We start from the raw sequence: 25,549 nt of genomic DNA on the forward strand, positions 1-25,549 counted from the left end.
TTAATGTAAAAAATTATTACTAATTTTAAAGAATAAAATGATAATTTATTCTTATATACTCACTCCAGACCTGTTTATAAGTTAATTCTAATATATTTTATTAGAATCAAGGAAGATTTTAAATCTTAATGACCCAAGTGGTTTTCAACTTTGTTTATATTAAATAAACATGCTTTTAAAAATAAAATAATTCAATATTTTAGTAAGAAAACAATGATAAAGTTGAAAAAAAAATATCATATCGGTGATTATAGCAAGTACTTTGTTCATGTCAGATTATGAAAGGAAAAGATGTATGCTGGATGGTAGAAACCTTATGTGATCTTCTTTGATAATGTTATCACCTTTTATTCATATATATATATATATATATATATACCAGAGGTTCCACAGAGGAGCATTTGTAAGACACAATATAATTTTTAAAATGTTTAATTGGAAATAATGTATATTTCCCCTTAAATGTTTAGTTTTGTGAAGGCCTCAACTTTCATCCTCATCCATAGAGAGAGACTGAGGACTGTACTGTCGGTGGTCACAGAAAAGCTTGATTAAAAAGCGCTAGCAAAAATTACTACACCAACAACGGCGCCAGCACCCACCTTCAACGGTCTAATAATTCTCTACACGTCTATCACAGCCACAGGCATCAACACTTGTGAGAGTCTCTGACCTTTAGATCACCTTGTGTCCCCTTTCGCGCCCCGTGATTCTCACTTTGTTGACGTAAAAAAACCATCTTTTTTGAAAAAGACGCAACCCTCATTATTAATTCACTTCGGTGAAGGTAGCCAGGTGTCCATGTGAACTTGCCTTTACTCTCTCTACCGTACGCATCTCACACAGCCCACAGAGAAATCAGAAAGTATTCGTTGTTCGCATAACGAGTCTGGCTTTGGCCTTGTTCTTTCTTCTTCCCTCTTATCCCTGCATTGATTGTCTCTAGCGGGGGAACTTGTCACTTTCCAGATCCAAGGTCCATTTCTGGACGATCATGGAGCTCAAGCACCAGAAACAATATCAGCCTCACAGACTGGCGTCACAGGCTAGCCTCTGTCTACAACTGCCTTTCTCTGCATTCCTTCTTACTTTGTTCTTTTCTTTGGCATGTGCTTCGCCTTCCTTAAACCAGGTACGTTCAGTTTCCTCTCCTTCCTAGCTTATTTTTCTGCTCCAGAATTTTAGTTATTTTTATCTAGTTGTAGTTTTAGTGACATATGAAATATTCTGTTGGGCGGCCTCTCCAGTTGCTTCTTTTTTAACCCCAAGTATTTGTTTTTGCAACTGAACGCTTGGTGTTCATAGAAACTGTTGGATTCTATGGACTGATATTTTATGCGTTTCTCGTTCAGTGGTTGTTATAGTCTGAGCTGCGCAAAAATGTTTAGTATGGGAATTGAAATTTGATTTTCAATCACCTTTTCATGTGGGTAATAGTAGAGATACTTGAGAAATTTGATGGCTTTGGTTTCTTTTTAGTAGTCATTCAAGTGAAAATGAAAGGAAATGAAAGAAAAATTGTTCGTTCGTTCATAGGATGAACACGACATCGGCTTGGTAGCGGCGACTTGAAGTCTTTCTCTACTGATTAAAGGATTAAAAATGCTCAGATTGTTTTAATCCTGGTTAAACTGGTATAGTGAACTTTTGCTAGATCATGAATTGTGGAGATGAGTTGTTATGGCTTCCGGTGAGGATTGTTGGATGTCGAAATTCTGAGCAAAATTGTATTGATAAAATATTCATAAAAAATGTTGTTTCAACTAAAAGAAAGTTTCATTTGTTTTTGCCTAGAAATCTTTCCGTCCCTCAACACAAGCAGATTTTCCTTTTACTATTAAACCGAAAATCTGGATATGCTTTCTGTCCTATGCATTTGTCTGTTTTGATTGTTTCATATTGTCAGGCCATTAGACCGTTCTAGATGATGACGCTGTAAATCTGCAGCAATGAACGAAACTGTTGTAATCCTTATTTCGAAAAGTAGTTTAACCACCACCTATTTATAGCAGCCCCCCAAAAAAAAAGGGGGACAACAAAAGTAGCTAAGCTTTTTATTATTCTGAAATTCACAGACCAACTTTATCCTTATTGAACGTGGAATATTTAATCTGCTAAATACAAAATAAGCATTTGGTACCATTCAAGATCATAAGACTTTTGTATGAAAATATGACATCACGTCACTAAGGAAAACTTATTCTAGTTTATTCCAAGATATTATATTTCACAGTGCTCCCCAAACCTAACATGTCATTAGACTATGGGGAAGATTATATTTTAAATATCTTTACCTTTTAAAGTAATTCTTCGCTTTATATACAGCCATGCTACTAAAATGATCATCATATCAGAGGTGAGCCGGTCCTCAGAGACTTGTCATGCTTTGTTTTCTATTGACTGCACATGCCATTGATTTTGGCCTCCAGTAATTTAGAATCGCAACTTGCTTTATATAGGAATTGGGTGCTATAAAACCTAGGCATTCACGTCTTCTCAGGAGTGCGGTACAACGTGAAACTGTAAGAGCTGATTGTGCAGTATAAACAATTTCAAATTATTCACTGATTTCTACTTATCAATATCTGTTCATTTTATATATTTTTATTTAATTTCTTCTTAATTTTCTTGTCTAGTCAGCGCCACAACTTTCTAATCTTTGGAGTCCTCTAGAAAGTCAAGGATGGAAAACTTGCGTTAAACCTAGCAATGTTCCATGTGAGTGACGTTAATACTTTTTACTTCAGGTTAAGTTGTTTCTTTGAGATCACTGATTGTTTTGGTACTTAAGATGGTTCCTTATCTTTCTGTGGCTGAACATTTAAATGTGAGCAGCATTACCAGAGAAGTCTGAGGGATTTATCCAGGTATTTCTTGATGGAGGGTTGAACCAGCAAAGGATGGGGGTAGGTATTGAAAGCCCTAAATCTTCTATATCTCTACTCCAAAGATGTATATTTTATGCTGCGTTTGTTTTCGGGTTTAGATATGTGATGCAGTTGCCGTTGCAAAGATACTGAATGCAACTCTTGTAATCCCATACCTTGAAGTAAATCCTGTTTGGCGTGATTCAAGGTACTTGCAGGGGTCAGCAATCCATATTTGTTTTATTAAATATATATCATGGATTGTTAGTGATTTGAATATTCTGAGGTTGCATATTTTTATCTGCAGCTCCTTCATGGATATATTTGATGTGGATCACTTCATTGATGTATTGAAGGATGATATTTCTATAGTTAAAGAGCTTCCTGAAGAATTTTCCTGGAGCACAAGGGAGTATTATGCTGCTGCTATACGCGAAACGAGAATCAAGGCTGCTCCTGTCCATGCAACAGCCCAATGGTATCTGGACAATGTTTTGCCTGTCCTACAAAGGTTTGTGGTTACTCACGCCTGTTTGGCTGTTACTATATATGTGGATATGAAGTGTTTTAGGCTTAGTCTTTTTTTCATGTTAAAGATGAATGTTTTGTGCATGGTTATCATCATTGAGCATTTGCTATGTAGAATCGTCAAGCTTAGAAGTGTGTGTGGAGCATACTGACTGCTCTGTTGACTATTACTTCTAAGCTGTTCTTTTTAAGCACATGGCAGAATCCTGCATTGTAAAGTAACTATAACCACTTTTCATGGTGTTTCAAATTAATATTTGAAAACAGTATGGGATTCCAAATTGAAAAATATATTTTTAAGAGGTTTACATTCATTTTGAAGGCATTTTCTGATGCAGCAGAGCTCTTTTATGAATCATTGCTTAAATTAATGGGCTGAGACCTTTAGCATTACTGCCGCTGGCAGTGAGGGCCTCATTAATGTGTAAAGCAAGCCGCATACTGCTTATATTATGGCTATTAAAATTTAGAGATTGGCTCTTTCCTTGCCAAGGACCCAAGCAATCATCAAATATTTCTGACATAGTGAGTCCAAGCATTGTCAATGCACCCTTTATTTGTTATTGTTATTAGTTGCAGATTCCAAGTATACAAGGATATTGGAAAGAATGTCTTCATGGTTGTATTATCAGAATATGATGACAATCCTTGCTGCTTTTGAGTATAGTGTGATATCTTATAATGACATGACTGAATTTAATGTGTATATTGCACAATGAGATGATGTAATCACTTTGTCATCACTTAGAACTATGGACCCTGATTCCTGGTTTCATTGCAGTTATGGCATTGCTGCAATTGCTCCATTTTCACACCGCCTCACTTATGACAATCTACCAATGGATATTCAGCGGCTACGCTGCAAAGTCAACTTTCAAGCATTAGTCTTTGTTCCTCACATCAGAACACTTGGAGATGCTCTCATAAGCCGCCTTCGCTACCCTCAATATTCTGCTGGAGAAATGGGCAGAACCTACCTTCAAGAGAGCACTGAAGCTAGTAACAGCGGGAGTGCAAGAAAGTTTGTTGTTTTACACCTTCGCTTTGATAAGGTATTGCTCTGATCCATATATTATAAATGGAGTTGCAATGCTTCTCTTGCTTCTTTTATTTTGGCGCTGCAAATTTTAGCAAATTTTCTGTTTGTTTAGGTTGCATCTGCCCCGTACTTTTAATTCAATAATTAGTTAGTCAATCAGGAAAATGGAAAATGTTACAGGAAGTAAAGGAATTTTCGAAGCATAGAGATGGTTTGCATTCTTGATAAAAGCAGCAACATTGCAATGATCAAGATGAGGCAAATTACCTTTTCTTTTCATGAGAGACGCGCAAGTTACATAAAATATAAAATCTCTTCCCCTAAACTAATGATGCAATATGGTTACCTCTTATGCGACGGAAAGACAAGCTATAATCACACCTATTTTGACCAAAATATCTTTATATTCATTATATGTACTATATAACAAGTATTAAATATGTGTTCTATCAATACAAAATAACCATGTTTTTCCAATTTAGAATAACTTAGATTGATGGTTTTTAACATGATAATTAATAGGAAAAATATAACTTTTGGTCCTTGAACTTTGTCTCAATTATGAGTTCAATCCCTAAACTTTATTTGGAATAATTCAGTCCCTATAGTTTCTTGACTCGAAAAAACTCAATCCCTCTCATTTCTTTGCTTGGAACAACTCAAACCCTCTAACTCTTTCATTCAATAAACTGTAAGGATTGAATTATTCTAAGTCAAAGTTTAGAGATTAAATCAATAATTAAAAGAAAGTTTAGGGACTCAAGTTATATTTTCTTTAATTAATACTAAAAGTAGTTTTAAAAGTGCATTTTCTAAGAGGTTATGTTTTAATAAAGGAAATGAATGTTATCCTTTAGGGTATTTCAGTAATGTTTTGGCTACAAATGAGGTTTTTGTATATATTTTTATGATAGAGGGGATGCTGCTAATCTAAACAGTGTCAGATGAGGGAAGAGTAATTTACCCAATATGAGTTGTTGACTAAAACCTAGATACTCTCACTTAAATGTACAATTAATGGAGGGCATGCGGGAGGAATTGTTATTTTGCATGCCCACAGTATCTGATGGTCCTTCTAATTGCGAATGTGTGCGTGAGAGGGGGGTCAGGGAGGAAGGAGGGATTTTCTTTTTTTGTTTGGGGCTGGGGGCACCATTTGGCACCATATAGATCTTCTGATACTGGATAAGTCAAAATTCCCCCTTCCATTTTTTTGTGGCATTAAAGTGCAGCTGAAAGACGTCAAAAAGATGTGATTATCAAATTGTTAATAGTTGTGGTTGAGAAATATCTGCAGTCTACCATTAAATGTACAGTGTTAGTAAGGAAGCTACACCAAAGACCAGGGTCGAGGAATTGCTTTATTCCTTCTCCATTCACAACCTTGGAACTTTGGGATTCATGCTGTTACTTTCTTCACTGTTTCATGTTTTAGTTGTAAATTTGGAGCCTAGGTTTGTAAAACCCTTTGGTGTATCACAGGATATGGCAGCCCATTCAGCCTGTGATTTTGGTGGGGGTAAAATTGAGAAATTGGCTCTTGCAAAGTATCGACAGCGGATCTGGCAAGGAAGGGTTCTTAATTCCCAATTCACTGACGAGGAGTTGAGGAGCCGGGGCCGTTGCCCAATGACTCCAGAAGAGATTGGGTTGCTGCTGGCAGCTTTGGGATTTGATAACAGCACCCGTTTGTATCTTGCCTCTCACAAGGTTTGTAATGTTGCTTTTGTTTTATGCTATCAAGACTCAACCATTTGAGTCGGGGGTGGATCTAGAAGCAAATCTATTGGGGGGAGGGGGATGCAAAACTACATGATAGTGGGAGGCTAAAATTAGTTTAAACATTTTTTACAAATAAAAAACAAACTAATTTTGATTTCAAAAGAATTTTTGTAACACAGTGCTGGCCCCCCTTAATTTAGTCCCTGATTTGAATTCCTCCTCACCCCTTGCTAAAAATTAGAAAGTGGAATGTTCATGTTTACCGAGTTTTAAAGCACATTTACTGTCTCTTCCAAGGTATATGGCGGAGAAGCACGAATTTCAACTTTGAGAGAATTATTTCCTCTGATGGAAAGCAAAAGGAGCCTTGCTTCAGCAGATGAGCGATCACTGATAAAAGGAAAAGCTTCTCTATTAGCAGCTGTTGATTACTATGTTGGCATGCATAGTAACATCTTCATCTCTGCTTCCCCTGGAAATATGCATAATGCAATGGTGAGTAGTGCTAGATGCTTTTTACATAAGATGACTTTTCTTCAATGCATTTTCTACCTAAGAACTTGAATCTATGGCGCTGCAATATTGCTTCTCACAGTTCTAGCCTGGTGTAGTTATGGACGATTGAAACTCCTTGTCCACAAGTTAATCTTGGATCCAATATATTCGGAAGGTTCATATTCATATTTAATTGTCTTTGACCCCGTGCAAAACTTTAAGACTCACTGGAAACAAGTGACAGTAAAGAACCCATCGCAATAATGTACTTAACTGTCATTTTTACACTTCCTTTGACACATGCATCTTGGGCTTCTGAATACATGAATAAAATTTATGTTATAAAGCTTGTGACTTTTAGGAGAAATCACATTTTAACCCCTTCTCCCCATGTGCCCCTTGATACATAAGCTTTAAAATGTAACATAATACCCCACTAATGGGAACGTAAAATCTCTTAAAATTAACTGCATGCCGAGGGCCCTATATCAGTATTTCTATCTTAATTTTGATATGAGGCAGTTATTGCCTTTGGTCTTAGTATCAGTTTTATAACTAGCCTTTAATAGCAGAAAATGTAATTTTCCTGTAATTTAATATAATCAATTTCTAATCAATTATAGCATGGTGTGGTTGTTCCAACACACGGGGCACTAACATCCCTGAAACTCCCATAAATTACTATTATTATATGGGGGTCCAATGGATATGAAGTTTGAGATTAGATGCACTTCATAGTATATAAATAGTACACATTTCTATAGATTTTATACATGTGTATATTATTGACATTGATGTTGATGGGTTGCTTGTGGAATAAGCTGATATTGATATTAATGCTGTAATGTTTGACAGGTTGGACACCGAACTTACTTGAACTTGAAGACTATAAGGCCAAACATGGCATTAATGGGCCAACTCTTCCTGAATAAGAGCATTGATTGGTCAGAGTTCCAGCAAGCAGTGGTTGAAGGGCACCAAAATAGACGAGGTGAACTCAGGTTGAGAAGGCCAAAACAGTCCATATATACTTATCCTGCTCCTGATTGCATGTGCCAAGCATAGTATATTTAATTTTCCACGGATGTAGTCTATGTATTTTATATTTATAGTCGAGTGTCTTGATTATTTGACATTTGTGACTGGTGAATAAATGCATTTCCACTCATTATCATATGGTTTTCTATATGTTGATAAATGGGGCTTGTAGTTTGTATTTTGGATCTCATTCATGTACTTACCACGAGTAACATTGATTGGTATTTAGGACCGGTTTGGTTGTAACAAAGGTAATGGATTCAATTGGATAGGAATAATGATTACCCTGAACTTGTTTGGTATGTGGGTGATCAGAGGGAAGCGACAACAGAAAAGTGGGGTGGAATTGGGATAGATAGCTTGAAAGAGGGGTGTGCGGGGGTTGATGAAGGTGGAGGAGTGAGGACCCGTGTGGTGGTTAGAATCTAAGGCATTGGAATGGAATGGATAGGAATGCTGATTACCCTAAACCTCTTTGGCATGCGGGCTATCGGAGGGGAGCAACGCGGAAAAAGGGGGTAGGATTGAGATAAGAGAGCTTGAAGGAAGAGCGTGTGGGGTTGAAGAAGGTGGAGGATAATCTAGTCCAGATGATATAATTCTTCGGCGTGGGAGTCATGATGACTCGTGAGATATTTGGTGGGTGTCATGATTCCAATAAACTCCGTAATAAGCTTTCTAACGTGAATGGCGACATCAAGAGTCAAGACCAATGTAACAAGCAAGCATCGTGAAGTGGAAACACCAAGTATTTGGACATGAAGGTCAATTTTAAAACATTCAGTTTTAAAAAAATTCAGCAGATCAACTTATTGTAAAAATACAGGGACATAAAATTAAAAAAATTAGAGAGAATTTACAGTAAATATATCCTCATGTTTGTTGTTGCTGCGTGCTGAATTAACAGGAAATCAATAACCAAATGATGCCAACACATTCAAGTATCAGGAGAATTATATCATTAAATTCATACCTTGCTAGTAGAAGCGAAGGTAAATGAATCACGTGACTGTAGCTTGGTCCCTTTATATACATAGTAGGTGAATATATACAGCTTCCAGTGGGGTTTTGAATCAAAGTTGCGAACAGAACCAAAAACTATGAGCCTAGAAACTGTAAATTGGTTTCATCATTATACCAGGTCTTTCACCTGAAGCAAATAAAATCTCACTTATCTTTCCCATTCTCAGCTGCCAGGGATCTATTTCCACCCTGGGCAGCCATTTCTTTTACCTCTCGTGCAGTAGATGAATTCATTCCCTCCTCAATCGGAAGGGTTCTCTTTGATCCCTCCAATGCTACCCCAAGTACTATATTCTCTTCAAGGGCAGGCCTAGATGTATGAGACTGGCCAGTTGATTTCATTTCATCTTGCTGTTTTGTTGGCATGCTCTTAGGACGTCCACCTCCTTTGACAGAATTCTTTGATGGTATGACATCAGGATTCCTCTCGGTCATGTTATTTACTGCAGCTCCAGTTGCTTTGGAGTTGGATGCAGACATATGTGGCGCCTCCAGGTTTTCCTTTAAGAAGCTATCAGGCTCCATTTTAATTGGCTCATTTTCACCCACTTGGGGATCAGGTTTGGATGTGAAGGCAACCTTCGAGTTTCCGGTTGCATCAGAATTAGATATCACAGCTTCAACGTCTACCTTGGAGTCAGAATGAGCTTCTCTGACCTTAGAATCTGGCGCCGTTGGTCCAACCTTGGTTTGCGCAGCTGTCTTGTTATCTCCTTCGTTGGATGGGCGTGCTGATCGGCCTTTTGCCGTATCATCTGCTTTGATTTTGTAAGGTGGTTCTATAATTATTGGACGGTTTGATACTGTTCCAGTACCACCAAATACAGATCCCACATAAGGTATGTTCTCCAAGTCAGCATCACTGTAAATTTTCTGCAGTGTACGAACTGGTGTTGCAAGTCGGGCACGGTGATGGCCAATAACCCTAAGAAGATCCAATAGTAAAGCTTCCTAACGTTTCAAAGGCAAATTGAAAATCAGCCCAAGTGCAAAGGAACATTATTTGAATAAAGATGACATGCTATAGTCCCGGGAACACTTTAATAAAATATTTATCTGCAGTTCTAAAAAATATATTTCTTAATAAAAAATATATCTTCACAAAACTGTTTGATGGATAGGCCTATTATCCCAGAAGCAAGTTTCTCCGAAATTATAAACTGATGAGTTACAGCAAAGAAGAAAAATGAGCAGAAATTAGTAAAGGATACTTTAGCCTAATATATTTTGAAATATACACTTCAGTATGATTTTAAAAATTTGTTCACTTGAACACCCTCCATAAAAAGTGTGTAAGAGAGTATTTCAGTTTAACAAATATATATATTTAGATTAATGGGGGATATTTTAGCCTAATATTCAAGAGTTTCTCTTCAATTCTATTTGCTTGGACATTTCAAACTTGGAAAGAGCTATTGTTTTAATTGTAAGGGTAGATTAAAATGCCCTGATGATGCTTTTATTCACAGCACATGGAAAGAGCTATACAAATATTGTGCAACTAATCTTCCCAATTCTTTAATCACCCTTAAAAAAAAATCCCATTTATTTGGTTCTACTATACTGCCTTATAACAAGGGACCGAATGGATAGACTAATCTATTTACAAATTGAAACTAAAGGCCATACCAACGTAAATTAAAAAAGAAACAAATAATAACAGATTAAATTGTAATTAACACTAAATCTAAGAGGACAGCATGAACATGACATGCTATATACATGCGATTGCCACACGATGGCAGTTTTTAATATGGTTGGGAGAAATAATTGATCTTACCTTAACACACAAAAATTCTTCGTGGTGTGAGGTCTTGACAAAACAGGACACCAATATCTGTGCAAGAGATGGCAAAAGATCAAACAAAATGATGCCCGGAGAGATAACGCCAAGGGGAAGTTCAGGGGAATTCTCATTGATAGGAGAGCACCTGGTCTCTCAAACACGAGATGACTTTTGCTTTTTTTTGTCTCTCTCTTCTGACTGAGAGAAGGAAATTATATCTTTCACACCAAATACAAGTGATTCAAAGGCTCTCTTTGGATTACAATTATGAGGAAAAATCAAAATCTTTTTATCATGAAATATATAACATAACATCTAACTAAAGTTATATTAATCACTACATGAAGCAAAACATCCAATAAAAAAACCAAAAGCTTCTGAGCAACACGTCAGTATTCTCAGGTCATTCTTTTAAACCAATTGATTACCAATGAAATCCAGAGGTAGCAGCATTAAATAAAATTTCAAGAAAGCACTCATTTTTCAAAACAAATTAAAATACAATTGATTTTGTTTTTCTGGAAGTTACATCAATCCAATAAAACAATTTGGACAAAGAGGTTTGTTTCACTATCTGGTTCATGCAAAATAACAAAATTTTATTTATTTAGGATCTTTGACAACCAAGGCACAGAATTTATATGTAAGATATTGTAAGCGCTTCATAGTTCATACTGACCAAAAGAGCCTGGTTTTCAGGATCTATATTGTCCAGAAACACTCTCCTGTGCAGCTTCTGCTGCTCAACTTGAGGACTTTTGGCCAAGACTTTTCTCATGTCAGCAACAATGTTCTGCATAAGTACTTTACCACGTCACTGAAGAATCATCATAAAGAACTTGATGGTAACAAAAGCTAAATAAGTGATGAAAGTGCCGCTCACATTTATCTTATTAACATCCATATGGCTAATAGCCAGGTGGGTCTTGAAGCGCCAATGTGTTTTCTGACTGAGGTTTCGCACAACGTTCATTGTGAACTTGTGATTTGGAATGTAAACAGCTTCACGATTTTCACCACGTACAATTGTCGGTGACCACCAGCCAACATGCTGCATGAAAGAACAAACATCACTGAAGATGTGCAACAAATTAAGCGGCCTCAGAAGCACCATATACGATGCAATTGCAACGTTGGTCCCGGCATGTTTGCCTTGTATACAGAATATAAAAGGTGCGATTTGACCACCTAACACATACCTCCACAGTACCAGAAACTTCATATCCTTCGACCTTAGTTTGAATCCATTCATTCACCACAAAAGGCCGAGTTGCATGAATTATTGCACTTGAAAGGAAGTTTGTAAATATCTAGACAGATGAATTTATTATCAAACTTTGCTTCATGATAACATCACAACTATGAACAAGGCAGAAATGAGACAACAATAAATCCCACACCTCACGACCAGCAAGAGTCAGCAAAACAGTCCCGAGACCTCCTGCAGTAACCCACCTCTGAGTAGAAAAGCCCAGCAACTCCATGAACAAAGAGAAGGCAGCAATCCATACTGCAGAATAAACAGCTTTGCCTGCAAATTGGAATCCCATCTGACAAGGCAGACAAGCATAAATCATCATTGTGTTTTTAAAATTGAATAATGCTAGTTATGCTTCTATAAGATATGGGAGGTTGCAAAAGTGGCTTTGGGAGAATCAAAAGGTTTTGGTCCGAGAGATAAGGAGTCTTGGTGGTGGAATAATAGTGTACAGGACAAAATCAAGTATAAGAAAAACTGTTTTAAAGCCATACATTTGTGTAACAATGAGGAAAATTGGGAGAAATACCGTATGGCTAAGAAGGAAGCTAAGAGAGCTGTGGGTGAAGCTCGTTCTAAAGCTTTTGAAGAATTTTATAAGAGCCTTAAAACGAAGGAAGGAGAGCGAAATATTTATAAGATTGCCAAGAGTAGGGAAAGAAAATCAAGAGATCTAGAACAGGTAAGGTGTATTAAGGATGAAGAGGGAAGAACTTTAGTTACAGATGATGAAATTAAAAATAGATGGGAGACTTACTTTTCTAAACTTTTCAATGATGGAGAGGGTTCATCTAGTAACTTGGAGGATTTAGTAACTGGTGAAGGAGAACAAAATTTGTCATTCTATCGAATAATACGTGATAAGGAGGTAAAGGAAGCTCTTAAGAAAATGGCAAATGGTAGAGCCAACGGACCTGATTGTATATCTATCGAAGCGTGGAAATGTTTAGGTGAAGAAGGGGTGAGATGGTTAACTAAGTTATTTATTGTGATTTTACGGTCCAAGAAAATGCTTAATGAGTGGAGGAGAAGTACATTAATTCCTATTTATAAAAATAAAGGAGATATTTAGAATTGTACTAACTATAGAGGGATTAAACTCATGAGCCACACAATGAAATTGTGGGAGAAAGTAATTGAGCACAGGTTGAGATTGGAGACAAGTATTTCTGAGAATCAGTTTGGTTTTATGCCAGGTAGATAAACTACAGAGGCAATTTATCTACTAAGGGGATTAATGGAAAAGTATCGTTGTAAAGATAAAGATCTACATATGGTTTTTATTGATTTGGAAAAAGCTCATGAACGTATACCAAGAGAAGTGCTTTGGAAAGCGTTAGAAAAAAAGGGAGTAAGGATTGCTTATATTAAAGCCATACAAGATATATACGAGGGGGTAAAAACTAGTATAAGAACGCCTAGTGGTCAAACAAAAGATTTTCCTATAAAGATCGGACTACATCAGGGATCATCTCTGAGTCCTTATTTGTTCAACTTGATCTTAAATGTTTTGACAGAACATATTCAAGGGGAAATTTCAAAATGTATGCTCTTCGCGGATGATATAGTTCTTATAGCAGAGACAAGAGAAGAGGTTAATTGCAAACTTGAGTTATGGAGGAGGACATTGGAGTCGAAAGGTTTTCGTCTGAGTAGAAGTAAGACGGAATATTTATATTGTAAATTTGGTAAAGGACTATTCGACAATAATTTGGAAGTGAAATTGGGAGACCAAATTATACCTCAAGTGAAAAAGTTTAGATATTTGGAAGCCATTATTCAAAATGATGGCGAAATCAGTGGAGATATTTCACATAGAATTCAAGCTGGGTGGTTTAATTGGAGGAAAGCTAAAGGAGTTATTTGCGACCGTAAGGTGCCTAATAAACTTAAAGGAAAGTTTTATCGTACTGCTATCAGACCGGCAATGTTATATAGTAGTGAATGCTGGGCTCTAACGGGATAGCAAGAGCATAAAGTTAAAGTAGTAGAGATGAGAATGTTACGATGGATGTGCGGACATACACGTAAAGATAAAATTCGAAATGAGCACGTACGCGAAAAAAGTGAGGGTGGCACCTATTGAGGAAAAAATGGTAGAAAATCGGTTGAGATGGTTTGGGCATGTACAAAGAAGAACAAGGGAGGTACCAGTGAGAAGAGTGGAACATATAACTTTGAGTCCGATTAAGAGAGGTAGAGGAAGGCCTAAGAGAACACTTTTGGAAGTTATTGAACGTGATCTCTTAATTAATAATATTCCTAAAAGCTTGATAAATGATAGAGCACAATGGCATCTTGCAATCCATGTAGCCGACCCCACCTAGTGAGATAAAGGCTTGTTGTTGTTGTTGTTGTTGTATGCTTCTATAAGATACATGTCCCAAACTCCAGGTTTTTACAAATATTTTCTACAGCAGATCACATTTTGTAGGTAAGTGAATAGTGATCATGAATTCCATTGAGCTATCATGCACTCGACTAGTTCTGTTGTTTTATTAATGATAGATCAAACACATTAAATAGAGAAGCTTCAGTCTAGAGATACCATATCTCATCCTAACTAAACAATCTCATTCTAGAATCTAGGAATACATCATTAAAATATATAATCTCAAAGAATCAAAACTGAAAAATATTAAATCCTAATAGCTAATACCGTGTATACACATGGTTCTTATCAGCAACAAAGTTACCAAGTCATTAGTTTTCCATGTACGGTAAATCATCTCCAAAACACACAGCCATGCTAAATTATTTTTACCCCTGAACATAGCAAAAGGAAAGTTACCCTAATAGATTCAAGTGCTCCAAGTTGTATGTTTTTGTTCTAAAAATAAATCTAGTGGATTGCTAATTATATGAGAGTAAAATAAAGGTAAATGGTCAATCTAAAAGCTGAATACCAACATTCAAAAATATCACACAACTCAACGATCGGGAAATCATGTTTTAACAAACAATATCAATGATCATTGCATCCAAGACGGATTGTAAAATGGAATTGATAATATACTGATTTAAGTTTCTGGATTATAAAGCCAGCTTCTTTTTCATAAAGCATAGATACATACATTTCTTGTCTCACAGGCATTAGCTGCACTCTCCATGAAGAATTTCTGTGCTTGTTGAATCACACTGCAGAAGATTATTATAGAATAAGTCCTTTATTTTAAAACTATAAAATAAGTTCTGTGGCAGCAACACATATTACAAATAGATATCAGATTGGACAGCCCAAGTTAGCAACACAGCAGCAACAAAAAAGCATAATGGTAAACAAGTAAAGCATCACAATATGTCATAACAATAGAAAGCAAGACAATATCTCTCCAAGAAGAAAAAGAAAGGCTTGAAGAGCTTCAGTGCAAATCATTTTAACCAGAAATGACTAGTTGCAACATTAATTCAAATCACCAAACCATTCAACAGTTTCAATAGGTCATGCTGAAGACAAGAAAATAGACAAACCATGATAAACAATAGGCAAAGGCAAGTACAGTTGACAATGACCGTACAAAACTCAAAAGCCGTTCCTTGACAACCTGAGCTGCTTCTGAAGGCAAATTTAATGGGTCTAAGGCTCTGCAATTAGCATGGTAATTGAGTGAGTGGAGAATAGGTAGTTAGGTACATTGGAAAAAATATATCGCAGGAAAAGTTTGATATAGTTATTATGCCATGACAGTTAAACCTGCAAATAAGTATAGCTCCCGTCCATAACAGTAATGGCTGAATGTAAGAAGTTACTACATAATGTGTGCTACTTTTCTTCCAACTACTGTCGCTCCTCTGCAAGAAAAAGAGTCCAATATTATATTATTAGGTAATAGATGATGTGAGGAAAACCATGTCATACAATTCTCATGGACACAGTAATACAGAAATGAAAGTACTATTTACTACAACTTACCTGAAGAAGCCGTTTTCTTGTGTGGTAAATTAATGGGGCCACACCCCACAATGCAAAAATGATCGTGCCAATGGCTGGAATCAACTTTACTGTGACAGGACTACATTGTAATAGATTATAAGACCTGCATTAAAATAATATGAAAAAACATTACCACAAAGACAATAGTAATATTAAAAAATGTAGCCCTAAAAAGGTGAAAATGAATTTTCTTAACCAACCATCTTGGTGAAGCCTTTTGACAACAAAGATGCACTAACAGGTCAACAAGGAAGAGAGTAAATAATGATTTAATAACTCTAGAAGCTAAACGATGCCTCTTGGGAGCTCCAGGAACATCTAATTAAATTGAAGCGACACAGATGCTGTACAGAAATGAATATTTTGACTAAGGATAAAATCGTGCACTCAAAAATACACCACTGGAATACATTGCATAATATTCTAATTTATCAACTAGTATCAATATTGCTGGCAGCAAATATACGTTAGGGAACCATCATGCTGATGGAAAATAGGAAGTATGTGCAAATTGGCAAAATTACTAAAAAGCAAGACAAAGAAATCAAGATATTGACACACAACTTTTTTTTGTCCTAATAAATTCTCCTTAACAAGGACACAGAGCAAAGAAAGGAAAAACAGCTCATTATTTCCTGACGCATTTCTATCTTTTAAATAAAAGAGGTTGTGTAAGCATAACAGCATGAAGAAATTCCCTTAAAGCATATAGAAATCTATTTTCAATTGTGGATAAACCAACCGTCTCCTTTATGATATAGCTTACAGGCATTAATATTTCCAGGAAGACAGTTTAAACCATCGAGCAAAAATATAGTAAAAGAGAATGCATAATATATTCGAACACCATAGCTACAAAATACAAATGTGATAAGGACAGAGAGTAAATGGTTCATGCCAACAAGAATGATAAAACACTTAAACCTCTGCAATTGATAACTGTGAAATCACAGAATTACCTTGCCAGTGCTGTGGCTGCCCCCTTAAAAATAGGTAGCTCACTTCGTGGGCCTTGTCCTAGAAAAGAATGACACTTAAAAGCATGGGATTTGGAAAATAAGGAATGTACTGGGCTATTTATATTGCAAAAGAGTTGAGTTCTCCAGCAATCCTGCTTCAGAAACTGCAATGAAAGAAATGAGAATATAATAACACTAGAAGGAACGGGCATGCAAGTTCTAGAAGAGCCTTTTCAAAACATGCATGAGAAGAAACAGGCATGCAAGTTCTAGAAGGGCCTTTACAAAAGAAATGACAATGTAATAACACTAGAAACATGAGCATACCGAAACATGATACAAGGGAGCTGCACTTGATAAATGTAACTTGGTTCTATACATTATCCTCTGCAAATTATGAAGTAAAATTAAAGTAAGCACTGAAGGCAAGTGTAATAAACCATGAACAAAAATTATTAAAAAAGAAAAAAGGAGATAATATTAGTACCGGTACTGTATGTTGGTTATAGCAGCCCAGGTTCTTGCAATGTCCGAAATCATGGGACAGCTGCAGAGAACCGGGAAGAGCCATCCCTAGATCAAAATGATTATCAAAGAAGGTTTCGCTGGCAGCTGAAGAAGACAGAAAAATAAATCAGAAGCACAGTAGACTTCACTCCAACTCAATGCAGCTGAAGCAGCGAAAATAAAACTCGTCAATCTTCGAAGTTAGAAACCTGAAGTGAAACCAACTTTATGTGAGGATTAGAATGGTTGTTTTGGGGGCAGGGGAAGACAATTTGACCATGATTCCTCATAAAAGAAAAACTTCATTTAACCAACTCCCATGGATGACAAAAAACGGTTTTGGAAAGAAAGCATCACATCATCGGGCAGATGCATTGGGGAAGACTAAAAGTCTAGAAAGTTATGGTACAAGGACGTCCTCAAAACTACGTTGGAAGGTTGGTTTCTAACTATAATTGCACGCAACGGCTAAAACCATCATGTTATTACTCACGATTCAAGATATTCAACGCTGGAATTTTCTTGTCATTGTTTTAGCACCAACTTTGCTTATCATCACTCATCGCACCGACAAATTTCAATTCGGTCAGGAATTTATTCCCAATAAAACAGAATCTAATTCATCGAGATCATCATTCACGAAAAATAGGCACTTGCAGGGATGCTATCAAACTATCTACCCTGTTGAAAATTGTCATGAATGTGATAAAATGGGTTGTTATCAGAATTTAGAATTATATAAATTTCAAGATTCGAAATTTGTGGCGAATTGGATTACCACTTACCTGATAAAGACGAAGAAGCTGGCTCAGAAGAACTTCACAGTAATCGCGAATCCGAAGTGACAGGAATTTTTGGCGCATGAAATTATTATGGGGCCGATTGCGTCGTGGCCTAGACACGCGCGCAAGAAATTCTATGCTTTCACTTTCAGCCCCAGTTATGTTCTCCACGTGTACTCCTTGCCTTTCGTCTTCTTCACACAGCCATCAAAGATCACAATTTTCTGGCCAGATGTGCGCTTCTGATCATTTTCTTCTTTTTAAATTTTTAATTTTGGCCATAAACAACACTTTGGTGTTATCTGTACAAAATAAAAATACAAAAAGGTAAACGTTTTCAAATTGAATGAATATTTGATCCGAAGCATATTCTACCTTCCGATAAACGGCAAATATTTTAGCATTTGTATTATTCCTTTTAAAAGCTCCAAAAGGACTCAAGAACTTAAATACTTTTTATTAATTAAAATATATATTTAATTCTTTAATTTTACATAATGTTTTATTATAATTTCTTAAATTTATAAAGTGTCTCTTTAATCTTTTAATCATAATTTTTTTTAACAAATTTTTACATTGAACTTTCAAATATTGATAAAATATTATCAAATATTAACATATTAATTTTATTTTTTAAAAAATAACAATGATTGATATAAAAAAAATTATGTGAAACTAATGATATAACATCCCAAATTTTAATCCTTAAATTATTAAGGAATTAGTCAAGTTTAATTATGGTGACTAAGTGATTTGTTGTGGTGTGTGGTCAGAGAAGTTTAATAAATAAATTTGGTTGTATTTTTGGCTCTAATTATGGGTTTGAAGTAAAGTTAGGCCACCCGAGTATCAAAAGAAGGAAAAAAACATGAATGAATAGTCTCTGTGTCACATACTGCGGTATACAATACGATCACTATAGTGTATAGATGGCAAAGGGACAGAGAATCTCTTCGTGCCACACGCCACAAATAAGAAACTAGTGAACAAACTGAAAATTAGAATGAGAAAAAAGGAGAGAACAAAGAGCAAGATGCAAAACTCTACTAAGGTTCACATTTGAAAGGTATTTAGAGCATTTTGGAGATAGTAATCACTTGAGGTAAGTTCCCTAAGCCCTAATTTCCCTTTTTCTTCTATTTTCTTGAAGTTTTTTGTTAGAATTTGATAATGGGAGATGATTTTTGATCCATATAGATTATGGGTCTCAATCCATTGGCTTAAATAGAGTTAATCAAAGTTGTTTGATGTATTTAAATTTAATAATAATGAGCTTGCATGTCTTGGTAGTTGTAGGTTCATTAATGACCAAAAATGCCATTTATTAGGGTAGTTAAAATTGGTTGGGAAGCTATAAATGACAACATGGGAGTTTAATGGAGTTATTAAGAGCTAAAGAGAGTTAATAAACTTAATAAGTAAGCTTAAAAGTGAGAAATAGGATGTTGGAAATTTTAGAAGTGAAAAATGTGAAAGTTGAAACATATTTTTGATAATGTTGATGAGTTTAGAATTTATTAATTGTAGATTTAAGTATTGGGGCACTATAGTTAGCTTGGAAATCAAGCTTGAAAACTAATTATTGCAGGGTAACTTTTGACTCCTTAAAAATTTAAGATAACTCGAGGAACCATACTTTGAGTAATTGTGTGTTAATTGAATGTTAATTGTGAAATGTGCATATTGACATGTGTTATTTGACTTTTGAATGTGAAAAAGTCTCATTAGCTTTGATAATTGTTTGAATTGTCAATACGCATAATGTTTTATTTTGACTTAAAATGTGAAATTGAAGTCAAAATGATTTTCAAAACTATGAATATGTATATATCTTGGGATGCGAAATGTGATGTATGTGATGTGATTATTGTTCTATTGATGAAGAAATTGATGATCTAGTAAAGTGAAGAACAATTATGAAAACATTATAGATGCTCGTATGGGTAGTGTATTATCGTAAGCCAAATATGATAATAATGAAGAAATGAAATTGTGAAGTGAGCGAGTATCGTACATGAAATGATCAATTGGTGGGAATTCGCTTAGGAAGAGGAGTTGTTAAAAATTCATATGGTATTTTTAACTGCTTTTCAGTGAACGAGGGTATAACTTTGTCCCATAATTTATTAAATGACTCTCATTATTTGTCGAAGAACTAGAACTTAACTATCTCCACTAGTTTATTGAGGAGAATAGTTTAGAATATACAATACCTCAGAGATTCGAGAATGGGAGAAATCATGGTCCGAAAGTGAGTCTTGTGATTTTTGGCCAGTTCATAACTTATAATTGGTGAGCTTAGATAGTTCAATTACACAGACGGAGCCTTGTTTGATATTATAGCCTAAGGTTTCAGTCGAAGAAAATTAGGAGGGTGTAAGGATGGTTTAATCATGCATATGTGTTTATTTAATGTGTCACATGATTGTTTAAAATTTGTGGCAAGTTGTGATAATAATTTGGTTCATTGTCACATATTTATATGTCTTATGGCAAGGTACCATATGATTTGAGATGAAAATTTATGAGAATGAGTTAAATTAGGAAAATGGTAGCTTATATTGCACGTGATAATATGAATATTTTGAGAAAATCAACCCCTTTTATGTGTGTTTGTTCAATTGATATACAATTACATAGGGTAAGCGTACTTCGTTTATTAAGTGGCTAGACTCACCCCTCTATTTCAACATTTTACAGGTTCTAGCTCCAGTATGGAAAGGGAAAAACTTCAAAAGGTTTACTAATCTAAGGTTCCTGCTGTAAAGCCTTTTACCTTCAATTATTTTGTAAAATACTAGTGCAAGTGTAGTAAGGTTGCTTTAATCATGATATTGATGATTTATTATGAAATACAATGCTAAAACGTCCCTCTTATGTTTTAAGTATTAAGAGGTTGAGGAGTAAAATTTTGATATGATTGGAATTATGTGCGTGTGGTGTGTTGTACAGGAAGTTTTAGGTCCTATAAGTATGTTCTAGGTGTTAGGTAAATCTTTTGGTACAAGTATGGGGTTTTAAACACCCTTTTGGTTGTGAAAGTTGTGAAAATATATTTGAGTGTCCAGCCCTATTATGTGACTTAATTTGGAAGCAAAAGCAGTGTCATTAGTTTGTTTATGAAAAGAACTTTCTGTAGATACTTAAATCATCTCATTTGAACATTGGATGAAGAAATAGAGCAAGCCAAAAGTTGCCCCCATTTGCTATTAAATGCGTGCAACACACTGTGGCGCGTCGCATAGAGAGTGAGGAGCAGCAACACATTATGCACAAGCCACAACACACTGCTCTGTTTTTCAGCTTGTGACATTTTTCAACTGTTTTCGAATATTTTCACTTTTCTAATGTATCTCATGCTTTCAAAATAATATTTTTACTCTAATTAAAGGTATAATAAATTATTTTGATTTATTACAAACCATAAAAACTTGGGATCTTATTTCTTTAAATTACAAAATTGGTAATCTTCCTTGGGTTAAACTCTGGATTACCTTGAATTGTTAACTAATTATGACTAGATAAGATAGATATTACAAAAGATATTAAGGTTAAAGAACTAAAAAGATATTTTACAAAATTAAAGGACTAAATTGACACCTTATATAACGTTACAAGATTAGAAATATACTTTAGCCCTTAATTTTTTAATGATTCTTTTGTTACAAATACTATATTTACATTATCTTTAAAATACTCGTTTAAGATTCTCATAATAATGTAGTATTGTAAAAATATCTCAGTTCCTTTATCATAATGAAGTTGGCATGATGACTCAATTTGTTACATATATGGATCACCTCCTTTCAATATAGCAACCCACAGAACAAAGATGATAATGCTTTGAATGAACTGAATAATGATGTCAAATGTCGCAAAGCAAATGAAATGACAGCTTGATCCCTTATGTATAAGCGTAGTGTACAATTGAATATCATGTAATCTAAAGAAAAATTAATCATGCTTCAAACTAATTGTTGAGTTCCTCAAATCAAAATGGCCTCAAGGTTCTTAACCTTAGTAGTAGGATGCTCAATCATTCTCTCATTCACCAGGGACTCATCATCACCATTGTCCTTGCTCTCAAAAGATTCCACCATGCTTCCCACCATATCCAGTAGCTTAGTATCCACAGCAGAGAATTCACAGATCTTATCACCCAACCCTAGAAAGTAATCCAGCAAATTCTCCCTTTCTGATGACAATCTCTGAGCTTTCTTAGTCAATCTTTTGTTTTCGTTCTTCAATTTCTGAAGATTGGCCTCTACTTCACTATCAAGAACTTCATCTTCATCATCTTCATGCACTGAAGAAAAAGTTGTCAAGGAGCTGGAGAAATGCTCTTTAAGTGATGCCATTTGCTGCATAATTTCATCCATTCTCATCTTCCTCTCATTCATTAGCTACATGAGCTTGTCTTTCACATGGTTGTTTGTTCTCTCTGTAAGGCCTTTTACCATCACTGCACTTTCAAATTCTCGTCTGAATGCTTCTTGTTCTAGCCATTTTATCTCCTTCTGCAGTACCTTTAGAATCTTGTCCTTCTCTTTTATGATCTCCAGAATTTTCACTTTCTCACTCTCAGCTTCCTTTACTTTTTGCACATCTATTCTCCTCTCTTGCTTGAGGCTTTCTCCGAAAACTACCTGTGCAAGAAGTGAAGCTTCAAGTTCCTTACGTTTTGCGTGGCTCTCTTCCAAATCATTCTTTAATCGTTCACAAGCTAACTTCCATGTCTCCACTTCACATTCCAATTCATTCCCTTCATAAATCAGCTCATCCAATTCAATGACTGCTTTATCCAGAGCATCACAAGCTTCCTCGAGTTTTTCCTTATACATTTCAAGCTCGATCTCTTCATTATTACTATCATCCTTGTCCATGGCTTGAGCCTCAGAAATCGCCTGCTGTAATACTAGAAGCGTCACTGATAGCTCCTCATTCTCCAACTTCAACTCAATGATTGAAGAATCAAGACTTTCTGAAAGTTGATTTTCCAGTTGCTTTTTGATGCTTTCCTCATGGGTAAGGGCTTGTTTAGACATGCGGAACTCATGTTCCAATCGCTCTAAAGTTTTTGTTTGAAAATGCAGCTTCATTTGTAGGGAAGAGATATCATCAAGCAATGTGTAAGTTTCTAACTCTGGATCTTCATTTGGACTAATCTCCGCTTGTTGCTCCACATGTGCTTCTTCCAGATTCTCAAGCTGTTCTTTCTTCCATGTTACTTGTTCTTCCTTCATTCTGTTCTCTTGCACCAGCAATTTCTTGAACTTCTCATCTTCATTTGCTGCTCTTAAACTTTTCTCGGCTTCCAAACTCTTTTTTCTATGAATGGATAAACAAGCCGCCTCCTTTGCCTCTTCTAATGCTGAAACCAATGATCTTTTCTCATCTTCTAATGTTCTCAGCCTCTCTTCATAAGTCTCTCGTAGTTTATCATTTGCAGAACTAATGTGTTTGATCATAGATTCCTTGTTCTCCAAATCCCTCCTGAGGTCTTCATGCATGAGCTTTGCCTCATTAATCTCATCCACTTGAGCATCATGGGATTTTTTAAGATCCTTAAAAGACTCTGTTTTTTCTCTTAATTCTGCTTTAAGCTTTTCAACCTCGGATACATAAACTTTGGTGGTCATGATAGATCTTCCAAATGATCTTCGAAATGAAACCTTTGGTTGCATATAACATGCAAAAAAGAAGTATATGTATAAACCTTTGGTTGCATATAACATGCAAAAAAGAAGTATATGTGTATATATATATGCCAGTACTAAGAGGCCACCTGAGTTTTCAAGCTAACTCAGGTGGTCGTCTGAAAAGATGATAACTTAAAATCAATAGTTGAACAAAATTAAATGATCAACTTTCAGAATTGTCTTCCAGATACATCATTTGTTGTTATTGCAACACCAGGTAATGACTTTTTCAAAAAATAAAATTAAATCACGTTATTGAACACACTGTATATGTTGTTATCTTGAGGAAAACATGCCAATATTATAGGGACGTTAGAAACGTACACACATTTTGCTTCATTTGATTCAAAAAATATGGAAAAAGATAGCCCTTTAAGGTTCAAAGTAGTTGACCAGCTTCTATAAGGAGAATTAACGGTTTTACAATGGAGGAAATTCCTAAAGACTAGGAATGTCAATGAATCTTCCATAATTAGGAAAATAATATAATGAAATACTTATATTCGGTAGTAATTACTGTATAGTAAAATCATACTATCTAACTGACAAAAACTGATATCAATAATCAAAATAGAGAGTGAAACGAAAACAAAAGGTTTGAACAATAGAGAAACTTCTCATATTCAAATTGTCTAACTTTGTTTTAAATCATTATTTTTTGTAATGTGCAATTAAAAGAGTTTCTTTGATTTACATCTTATTTTTTCCAGTAAAAATATTCAACTTCAGTATATAATAAAATTAAAAAGATGATATAATTTTTAGTTTCTCAAGTTTGCCTCAATTATTGATTTATTTTATTAAGTTTAATGTTTATCAATTTAATCTTTTAAATTTACTTTGATTATCAATTTGGTCCTTATTGTTTAGGTTACATTGTTAAAATTTATAACTTAAATAATAAAATATTGATGATAGCTATGTAGATTAATAAAAAAAATATAATTTTTAAATAGAAAAAATAAACTAACTTTTTAAAAAAACACACAATGTGAGGAATGAGATTTATAAAAAAAAAAACTAATTTGAGGGTTAAGTTGTTCTCATTTAACTATATATACATGTCAAGTTATTAATATCTTTTATATATTAGATTATTTTGAGAGTTAATTTGTATTTTAAAACTTGAAAGACTCATATAATAATTTTAAAAAACATAAGATTTCAAATTGATGCAAAATTAAACTTAAAAGACTAAATCAATAATGAAAGTAAATGTGATGGATTAAAAGCTTTATTATCTCTAAAATAAAATATGAATCATGTCACAATAAATATTTTTTTATGTTATGAAAGGATCAGCGAGATTGATTCAAGCCATAGATAAAATAAGGAAGAGAGAATCATGAGAACTTGAGAAGAAAATTATTTCTAGATAAGGATTAATAATAAGTCATATTCAAGAAAAACAAGTATAATTTTTCATTTTAATAACAATACATTTTGTATTAATATTTATTTATAAATAATTATCTTCTGAGATTCTTATATGTGATTCTCCCAATAAGGAAAGCATAACAAAAAAAAAAAAACACTACAAAGAGTTATGTGTGTTTGGTTTTCAGTTTGCCAAAAATCCATTTGATGAAAGTTCACTTGATAAAAATTAATTTAGTGAAAGTCAATTATTGTAATAAAATTTGTGTTTGGATATATTTTTTTAAGTCATTTTTATATACTAAAAGTTGTTTGAAATATGATGGTAAAATGTATTTTTGAATGTACAATTATTAAAAAGGATATTAATTTATAATAATTTATAATTTTTATTTTACAAATGTAATATATTTAAAATATTTAAAAAATGTGATAAAAATTTTAAAAAACATAACATTTGATCTATAATATTAAAAATTTGATCTCTAGTCATTTTTACCTTTTTAATTTGTAATTTTAAAAAATGTGATAAAGA

The 25,549-nt window shown here is 34.6% G+C and overlaps 3 protein-coding genes across 9 annotated transcripts; 1 reads left to right on the forward strand and 2 right to left on the reverse strand.

Annotated features, from left to right (window-relative positions):
• Positions 1 to 796: 796 nt before the first annotated feature.
• LOC129311374 (O-fucosyltransferase 39) lies at positions 797 to 7,827 on the forward strand. 2 transcript variants are annotated; one of them, XM_054953659.1, is made up of 11 exons: positions 1,022 to 1,132; positions 2,326 to 2,356; positions 2,460 to 2,522; positions 2,637 to 2,718; positions 2,836 to 2,906; positions 2,987 to 3,075; positions 3,175 to 3,378; positions 4,177 to 4,447; positions 5,917 to 6,144; positions 6,454 to 6,651; positions 7,507 to 7,827. In XM_054953659.1, the coding sequence occupies exons 2-11, from the start codon at positions 2,339 to 2,341 to the stop codon at positions 7,714 to 7,716; spliced, it is 1,434 nt and encodes a 477-aa protein (XP_054809634.1). In that variant the 5' UTR covers positions 1,022 to 1,132; positions 2,326 to 2,338; the 3' UTR covers positions 7,717 to 7,827. The 2 variants fall into 2 exon arrangements, with proteins under 2 accessions (XP_054809633.1, XP_054809634.1); XM_054953658.1 differs by lacking the exon at positions 2,326 to 2,356 and having other exon boundaries at positions 797 to 1,132.
• Positions 7,828 to 8,631: 804 nt separating this feature from the next.
• On the reverse strand, positions 8,632 to 18,102 carry LOC129311373 (mechanosensitive ion channel protein 2, chloroplastic-like). Of its 6 annotated transcripts, none has more exons than XM_054953656.1 (14): positions 17,942 to 18,102; positions 17,137 to 17,261; positions 16,977 to 17,036; positions 16,650 to 16,813; positions 15,670 to 15,793; positions 15,451 to 15,548; positions 15,228 to 15,341; positions 14,831 to 14,894; positions 11,899 to 12,048; positions 11,698 to 11,808; positions 11,382 to 11,549; positions 11,178 to 11,291; positions 10,493 to 10,549; positions 8,632 to 9,663 (listed from the first exon to the last, which is right to left on the reverse strand). In XM_054953656.1, the coding sequence occupies exons 2-14, from the start codon at positions 17,218 to 17,220 to the stop codon at positions 8,857 to 8,859; spliced, it is 2,115 nt and encodes a 704-aa protein (XP_054809631.1). In that variant the 5' UTR covers positions 17,221 to 17,261; positions 17,942 to 18,102; the 3' UTR covers positions 8,632 to 8,856. The 6 variants fall into 6 exon arrangements, with proteins under 6 accessions (XP_054809631.1, XP_054809627.1, XP_054809629.1 ...); XM_054953652.1 differs by having other exon boundaries at positions 17,137 to 17,365; positions 17,942 to 18,098; XM_054953654.1 differs by lacking the exon at positions 17,942 to 18,102 and adding an exon at positions 17,650 to 17,868.
• A 4,239-nt stretch (positions 18,103 to 22,341) lies between these two features.
• Positions 22,342 to 23,577, reverse strand: LOC129310873 (uncharacterized). The gene has a single exon (XM_054952776.1). It carries the CDS (start codon positions 23,575 to 23,577, stop codon positions 22,342 to 22,344), a length of 1,236 nt encoding a protein of 411 aa, XP_054808751.1.
• Positions 23,578 to 25,549: the final 1,972 nt, after the last annotated feature.

This window comes from Prosopis cineraria, unplaced genomic scaffold, assembly GCF_029017545.1.
Source record: "Prosopis cineraria cultivar Desert tree isolate PC_DT_omini unplaced genomic scaffold, ASM2901754v1 PC5, whole genome shotgun sequence".
Classification (NCBI taxonomy): Eukaryota; Viridiplantae; Streptophyta; class Magnoliopsida; order Fabales; family Fabaceae; genus Prosopis; species Prosopis cineraria.

Bases quoted from the DNA above. Each gene is read 5' to 3' on its own strand.
- LOC129311374 (XM_054953658.1), top strand. From the start codon at position 995: ATGGAGCTCAAGCACCAGAAACAATATCAGCCTCACAGACTGGCGTCA. The intron at 2,523-2,636 runs GTAAGAGCTGAT...TTTCTTGTCTAG, and splicing joins GTGCGGTACAACGTGAAACT to TCAGCGCCACAACTTTCTAA. The intron at 3,076-3,174 runs GTACTTGCAGGG...TTTTATCTGCAG, and splicing joins CCTGTTTGGCGTGATTCAAG to CTCCTTCATGGATATATTTG.
- LOC129311373 (XM_054953656.1), bottom strand. From the start codon at position 17,220: ATGGCTCTTCCCGGTTCTCTGCAGCTGTCCCATGATTTCGGACATTGC. The intron at 16,814-16,976 runs GTATGCTCATGT...CTTTCATTGCAG, and splicing joins CTCCCTTGTATCATGTTTCG to TTTCTGAAGCAGGATTGCTG. The intron at 9,664-10,492 runs GTAAGATCAATT...TTGAAACGTTAG, and splicing joins AAGAATTTTTGTGTGTTAAG to GAAGCTTTACTATTGGATCT.
- LOC129310873 (XM_054952776.1), bottom strand. From the start codon at position 23,577: ATGACCACCAAAGTTTATGTATCCGAGGTTGAAAAGCTTAAAGCAGAA.